Source organism: Myotis brandtii, unplaced genomic scaffold, assembly GCF_000412655.1.
Source record: "Myotis brandtii unplaced genomic scaffold, ASM41265v1 scaffold208, whole genome shotgun sequence".
NCBI lineage: Eukaryota > Metazoa > Chordata > Mammalia > Chiroptera > Vespertilionidae > Myotis > Myotis brandtii.
In genome coordinates this window covers 2,316,727-2,324,046 of record NW_005357764.1, presented here as the reverse complement: position 1 = coordinate 2,324,046, position 7,320 = coordinate 2,316,727, and the positions used below count along the sequence as shown (strand labels likewise).

At 59.2% G+C, this 7,320-nt stretch overlaps 3 protein-coding genes across 3 annotated transcripts in view; 2 read left to right on the top strand and 1 right to left on the bottom strand.

Annotated features, from left to right (window-relative positions):
- Positions 1–2,577, top strand: part of EIF4E1B (eukaryotic translation initiation factor 4E family member 1B) — a gene marked incomplete at its 5' end in the record, with an annotated part of 3,516 nt that extends 939 nt beyond the window's left edge. Inside the window, 4 exons of the mRNA XM_014539170.1 lie at positions 501–564; positions 1,288–1,401; positions 1,546–1,685; positions 2,038–2,577. Of these exons, the coding sequence (XP_014394656.1) occupies positions 501–564; positions 1,288–1,401; positions 1,546–1,685; positions 2,038–2,152 (433 nt within the window). The remainder of the gene's footprint in view (positions 1–500; positions 565–1,287; positions 1,402–1,545; positions 1,686–2,037) is intronic.
- Positions 1–7,320, bottom strand: part of SNCB (synuclein, beta) — a 39,791-nt gene that overhangs the window by 28,551 nt on the left and 3,920 nt on the right. The window contains exon 2 of the mRNA XM_005865508.2: positions 3,696–3,707. The gene's annotated coding sequence lies outside the window, so the exon portion shown is untranslated. The remainder of the gene's footprint in view (positions 1–3,695; positions 3,708–7,320) is intronic.
- TSPAN17 (tetraspanin 17) overlaps positions 4,215–7,320 on the top strand; it is a 9,275-nt gene continuing 6,169 nt past the window's right edge. The window contains exons 1-2 of the mRNA XM_014539168.1: positions 4,215–4,270; positions 4,727–4,832. Coding sequence (XP_014394654.1) covers positions 4,215–4,270; positions 4,727–4,832 — 162 coding nt within the window. The remainder of the gene's footprint in view (positions 4,271–4,726; positions 4,833–7,320) is intronic.

Below are 7,320 nucleotides of genomic sequence, written 5' to 3'. Positions count from 1 at the left end.
GGGGGGGGGGGGGGGAAACCTTCTTGGGGCTCTGGGAGAAAGCCTGCGAAGTGGGAGAAAGCGAGGAGCCAACCCTGACTCTGCTGCTTCATGATTTGTGACGCTGGGCAAGTTCCGTCCCCTCTCTGAGCTTGTCTCAACCACAAAGCGAGAATTAGGCTGCTTCAGTGTCTATGAAGAATCAAGTGAGGGACCAGGAAGGAGCTGTTATAACCCTAGGGCTGGGGGAGAAGGCCTGGGCTCCAGCCGGAGGGGCACCAGAAACAACCCCGCACTGGGTGTGGGTGGTGGTGGGGGCTCCAGGGAGGACGTGGGGTTTGAAGGTTCGGGTAAGGAAGGATGGAATTCCAGGCCGGAGCGCCAGTGTGAGCAAAGGCTTGGGGGCTGGGAGGTTGGTGGAAAGCAGTGTGGGGTCTGGTAAGAAGTTGAGGGGCTGAGGTCAGTTGGAACCAGGCCCTAAAAAGCCTGGACTTTCAGCCTGGGGTCGGGGACTCTCCTAGGATTTACAGTCACATCCAGCTGGCCAGTAAGCTCTCTTCAGGCTGTGACTATGCCCTGTTCAAGGTAAGCCCTGCTTCCCGCCCCCAGGCACAGGGCGGCAGATTCTCCCCAGCACTCCTCCCTCACAGGGGGCGTGGGGGTGGAGTCTGAGGACAGCCTCCCTCAGAGCCAGGAGGAGGAAATGCTGTAGAGGAGCCTGGACAAAGTGTCAGACCTGCGCTGCACTTTGAAGGGCGAGTCTGAAAAGTGGGGATACAAAGGAGCCCAGGTTTCTGGCCTGGGTCCCTTAACTAGGAATAGGCATCAGAATTGGTCATGGGCACTGCTCACCAAGGTCCAGGCTAATCCTTGGAGCTGTCGACCAGCAGATGTGTGTGGTGCGACCCTGGCGTCAGTGTTTAAAGATTTCCCAGGTGACTTTGTGCCCAGCTGAGCTTGGGATGTCTGGCATGGCCCACACGGGGGTTGCCCCAGAGGCTTTGTGAATTACCCCCATTTGAACTCCTGTCTTCGGGAGCTCTGTTCAGTAAAGGAGACAGGCACACACACGGGCAAGGCTGTAAACGATGACACATGTTAGGGCTCTGGAGCCTGGGGGAGCTCAGAGGAGGCTCTGGGGGTTGAATGGCTGGTGGTGGCACTTGCCCGTACAGAGGGGATGGAGGCATGACAGAAACTAGCCTGTGGAGACCTCCTGCGGGGCAGGAGCAGGACCGGGGGAGGTGGCTGGGCCCCCACTTCCCTTTGAACAAAGGGAGGCAGTTGATTTGCCATCTGGCCTCCCAGGATGGCATCGAGCCCATGTGGGAAGACGCCAGGAATAAGCGGGGTGGCCGCTGGCTGGTCAGCCTTGCCAAACAGCAGCGCCACACTGAGCTGGACCGCCTGTGGCTGGAGACAGTGAGTGGAGGGGCTGGTCGGGAGGGTCCCCCAAAGGAGGGGGCAGGGTCGGTATGGTACCCGTGGTGGCAGTGGTCTCAAGGATGGCGGGTGCAGTCCCTGTGCCACAGCTGGAGGCCTCATCACCTCCCTTTTGGGCCCCAGCTGCTCTGCCTCATTGGGGAGAGCTTTGAAGAGTACAGCCAGGAGGTGTGTGGGGCCGTCATCAACATCCGAACCAAGGGGGACAAGATCGCAGTGTGGACGCGGGAGGCAGAGAACCAGACGGGCGTGCTCTACATCGGGTGAGGGTGTCTGGCATGGGGTGGGGGCTGGGCCTCTTCTAGGGGAGAAAGTGAAATGCGGGGGGGCTTGGCCAACAAGGAGGACCTCTGGAACTCTCCCTGACTTTTACCCCTTCTGCCTTCCTCACATGTATGAAGGGTTTGGGAACCTAGATTTCAGACGATTTCTAGCAGAACTCTTCTTTTGCATTAGTCTTATTTTGGGTTTCCATATGACTAAAACACACAAAATTGGAGTGTCTGTGGCTGGCACCAGGGTAGGAGCTCTGGGCAGAGGACCAGGTTACCTCCAGGACTGCTGCTGACTGCCTGTCTCATTTCCTCTCCCACTAACCCCCTATTCCCATCCCAGGCGGGTCTACAAAGGGCGCTTGGGACTCTCGACAAAGACCGTCATTGGGTACCAGGCCCATGCAGACACAGCTACTAAGAGCAACATCCTGGCCAAGAACAAGTTTGTGGTGTGAGAGGGCCTGGGCACCCCTCTCCATTCAGCCACCCCTGAGCCCCTCACTATTGCTGTATATGTGTCCCGGCAGGACTGGGGGCGAAGGCGGAGGGCTGGTTCTCACCTGTTCGGGAGTTAATACGAACATTCTTTAACATGAGTTGGGACCCAGGCCTAGGGGCTGCTCTGTGGGTGGTGTGGTGGAGGGCAGGCTGAGGACCCAGGGCAGTGTCACCCAGAGGTGGGGTGGGGTGTCACGGGGGAAGGTGGGAAGACGACAGGAACAGTCTATGATCCAGTACTGACTCTGTGCCTACCTGGAAAGGGGGCTAGCTAGGCCTGAGGACCAACCCTTCTGTTCTAGGGGAGGGTGCTCAAGCCTACTGCCACTCTGAGAGCTAGCATTCCCGGGCCTCGCCTGCTGGTGATCGCTGTGCTGGAAAACCTTTGTGGATTTCCTCTCAGCAGATTTGTAGGCTTGGAGCCCACCCTGGACCCCCGTGGCTGGAGACAGTGAGTGGAGGGGCTGGTCGGGAGGGTCCCCCAAAGGAGGGGGCAGGGTCGGTATGGTACCCGTGGTGGCAGTGGTCTCAAGGATGGCGGGTGCAGTCCCTGTGCCACAGCTGGAGGCCTCATCACCTCCCTTTTGGGCCCCAGCTGCTCTGCCTCATTGGGGAGAGCTTTGAAGAGTACAGCCAGGAGGTGTGTGGGGCCGTCATCAACATCCGAACCAAGGGGGACAAGATCGCAGTGTGGACGCGGGAGGCAGAGAACCAGACGGGCGTGCTCTACATCGGGTGAGGGTGTCTGGCATGGGGTGGGGGCTGGGCCTCTTCTAGGGGAGAAAGTGAAATGCGGGGGGGCTTGGCCAACAAGGAGGACCTCTGGAACTCTCCCTGACTTTTACCCCTTCTGCCTTCCTCACATGTATGAAGGGTTTGGGAACCTAGATTTCAGACGATTTCTAGCAGAACTCTTCTTTTGCATTAGTCTTATTTTGGGTTTCCATATGACTAAAACACACAAAATTGGAGTGTCTGTGGCTGGCACCAGGGTAGGAGCTCTGGGCAGAGGACCAGGTTACCTCCAGGACTGCTGCTGACTGCCTGTCTCATTTCCTCTCCCACTAACCCCCTATTCCCATCCCAGGCGGGTCTACAAAGGGCGCTTGGGACTCTCGACAAAGACCGTCATTGGGTACCAGGCCCATGCAGACACAGCTACTAAGAGCAACATCCTGGCCAAGAACAAGTTTGTGGTGTGAGAGGGCCTGGGCACCCCTCTCCATTCAGCCACCCCTGAGCCCCTCACTATTGCTGTATATGTGTCCCGGCAGGACTGGGGGCGAAGGCGGAGGGCTGGTTCTCACCTGTTCGGGAGTTAATACGAACATTCTTTAACATGAGTTGGGACCCAGGCCTAGGGGCTGCTCTGTGGGTGGTGTGGTGGAGGGCAGGCTGAGGACCCAGGGCAGTGTCACCCAGAGGTGGGGTGGGGTGTCACGGGGGAAGGTGGGAAGACGACAGGAACAGTCTATGATCCAGTACTGACTCTGTGCCTACCTGGAAAGGGGGCTAGCTAGGCCTGAGGACCAACCCTTCTGTTCTAGGGGAGGGTGCTCAAGCCTACTGCCACTCTGAGAGCTAGCATTCCCGGGCCTCGCCTGCTGGTGATCGCTGTGCTGGAAAACCTTTGTGGATTTCCTCTCAGCAGATTTGTAGGCTTGGAGCCCACCCTGGACCCCTTTCCTTCTTTGGAGTAGGGCTGTGCCCTCCAGAGGCTGGAGGCCTAGCGGCAGAACCCCATCATCTCACAGGGAGCTGAGGAGGGGGACAGGCTGGGAGGAGGGGGAGAGGCTGGGTGTTTCTCCCCATTCCCTGGCTCAGGGCGGAGCTTAAGTGAAGGGGGTGGACGAGGCCCCGCTCAGGGGAGGAGGCGGCTTGGCGGTCAGACCTCATCCCGGGTTTGCTACTCAAGGTGGATAAACTTGATGGAGCTCAAGCTCCTTTCTGTTCCTGTTCGAAATAAATACCCCCCTTTGCGCAAAACTGGAATGATTTTTAAAGGAGGGCTCTAACATTATGACTCAGTCCCTCCAAAACCTCGATCTGCTCCGTCCTCCCTGGAAGGCGCTCGTGTGAGCCTAACCAGGGAGCCCAATCAGGCCCACGCTGGGATGGGAAGAGGGATAAGACGGGTTCCAAGCACCAAAAGGGTTTGAGCCAGGGGGTGGGGTGTGTGCCCCCAGAAAAACTGAAGGGGCAGCGACCAGCCGACTCACCATTCCCAGGGCCCGGGCGTGGTGTAGCCGCGCGCGAGCCGGGGGCTGCAGGGCTACATTTCTGGCGAGCGAACCGCGTGTCAGATTGGACTCCTGGGCGAAAACGCCCTGCACGTGCGTCCGAACTCCAGCCGAGCCTCCGTCGCCATCTGCTCACCAGCGCAGTAGTTACTTCTCTCCAAGATGAGCTCCCACAGCAAGGCCGGGGATTGGGGCGCGCGGGGTGGGGGTGACTGTGGGTCCTGCATGCCCGCGGTTGGTGCTGCCATCATCGAGCATCTCACCGGGGGTGGGGTGGGGGGGGGAATGAAGAACGCCGGGGCGCTCTCCGCGGCGAGGGCAGCACCAGCACTTCCAGGAACCCGGGGTCGGCTGCTGCGGGAAATACTTCCTGTTTGGCTTCAACATTGTCTTCTGGGTGAGCGCGGGGTGGGTGTCGGGCCCTGCGCCAGGGGTGACGGGGGAGGTTCCGTCTCCTACTGAGGGGAGACCACTCCCTGCCCCAGGGCTGAGGACGCTCTCCCCACTCCTAGCCGCCGGCCCACCCCCGGGACCGGCGGAGGGAGCTGCGGGGAAGCCCAGATTGCAGGGGGCGGTCCCAGCCTCCGCAGCCGGGTGTGGGGACCGGGAGTCTTCAAGGCTCGGCGGAGAAGGGGCAGGACACGCGTGGTCCGAGTGCCCTTCCTCCTGCCCAGCTCACTTCGATGCCCTGGGGTGTGGGGTGCACGCTGAGCCCCAGCCCCGGTTTAGGGAAGAGTCTGCCCAGAAGGGAAGGGCAGGGTCTCCTTTCCTGCCCCCTTGCTCCCCCTCCCAGCACCTGGCCTGGCACCTCACCTTCAGCTCGGGCCAAGTGGGCTGGGTCAGAGCCTCCACCCCAGCCCCTCGCTGGGAGGTTTTCCGGGGAAGGGCCAATAGTCAGAGTCCTGGGGAGGATCTCCCCATTGAGTGGCTGGGAGCTGGCCCTGGGGAACAGGATTCTACATTCCACGGCGGACCAAACCGAGGCTCCAGGGTGGGGCTGCCGCTGCCCTGAGAAGGGAGCTGCTGGTGCCCCTCCCAGGGTGGCATCTGTGCCCCTGGGCCCTGCCAAGTCATCTTTCCCTTCTCCTTCTCCCATCTCATCTCCCCAAGGCCGCCTGCTGCCTCCGCAGCCTCTGCTTCTGCCGCCTTGGTCAAAATGCCAGGCCCATTCAGCTTTGTTCAGCAGGACTCAGTGGCACAGCCCTCTACCCGCATGCTCCCGTGTCGTCACCCGCACGTGGGTGTCCTTTGGCTCCAGCAGCGTCAGCTTCGGAGGGTGTGGGATGTGCAGACTTCCCTGGAGGCCTTCGGGTATAGGCCTAGCTGTGAGACTGTGGGCAAGTCACTTCTCTCTGGGCCTCTGCTTCCCTGCTGGGGAGGGGGTGATAATGAAGCCAGGGTTAGGCATGTCAAATGGATTATAGCTTACGGTATTCTTATTATCTTCTACATTTTACATAGAAGGTAACAGGCACAGAGAGGTTAAGTCATTTAACCTAGAGACACACAGCCAGTAAGTGCAGAGCCAAGGTGACAGCCTAGTGGGCAGTGGGTGGAGGTGAGGCAGAGCTTTGAGCAGAGGGAGCCCTCAAATGCCAAGGGGGAACAGACAAGGGAGCCCCGGCTTGTTCAGGGGCCTGGGGCTGGGGCAGAGTGTGAGTTTTGTGTTGAGGGCAGTGTGGAGCTGTGAGGGCTTCAGTGCTGGTGATGGGTTTGTTCGAGGCAGATCTGTTTGGCTGCCTTGAGGAGGGTGAGTGAGGGACAGGAGTTGGAGGTGGGGAGGCTAGGGAGGAGGGCTGGGGTAAAGTTGGGGTGGTGGTGAGGGGAGGGGGGACAACTCCAGGGGAAGTTATAGGCGGGATGACAGGACCAGGTCACCTGGGGGAGGGGGAAAGGGAAGGTTTCAGGTTTGGGTCATGGTGACCTAAGGGAGGTGCCTGTGAAACAGGTCCAGAGATTTTTTGTTTTGTTTTAATGGAAAGCAAATCCCGGTGTGACCCTGCTCATCCTCCTCCAGTGGCTTCTCACTAGAAAACAGTCCAGGGTCCTCCCCATGGCCTTTAGCCCCTCTGGAGTCTGGCCCTGCCTCCTTCAGCTTGTCCCTTGCACAACCCAAAGTGACCTAACCTCAGGTCCTTTGCCAGTCCCTCCCTCTGGGGTTCTTTTCTCCTCTCTGTACCTTTTATCATTCAAACCTCAGCTAAAATGTCACCCCTTTCCCCCCCATCACTCCCCACCGCGTCCTGTTGTTTGATTTTCCTTAAAGGGTCTGCTTAACGGAAATTACCTTGTTCACTCACTGTGGGTTTCCCCACTGGAGTCTAAACTCCATGAGGGCTGAGAGCTATCTGTCCTATTCATGAGGTGGTCCCAGCACTGAAACAGAACCTGGGACATGGACGTGTTTGCAGTAGTGTCTGGAGCTAGGGAGAGGCTTGGCTCGCAATCCCAGAGATGGCAGTGTCATGAAGGGGTGGGAAATGAGCGTGAAGAGGAAGAGGGCAGAAGGCTAAGGTTGGAACTGGTGGGGGGTGGGCATGGCCATGTGCAGAGGGTGGGTGAAGCAGAGGTGCTGGGAGGGAGGTTGAGAAGGGGCAGGTGGAAGACTGGCATGGACTTAACACCGAGGGGTTCAGGAAGGAGAAAGCAGTGGTGGTAGCCTGTCTCCAGGCTGTGGGTGGGTCGAGTGGGATGAGGCCGGAGAAGTGAGGTTTGGTTTCACATCCCAGATCCAGTGTGGGGGAGGGAAGGAAAGACATTTCTAAAGAAAGAGTACAGCAGGGGGAGGAGCCTGGGTCAGAGAGGGGAAGGCATTGAAGGTGGAGTTGACCAGCTAGGGAATGAGCCTGAGGGAAAGCAGGAGTGGGGGTGGTGGGGTGGGTGTT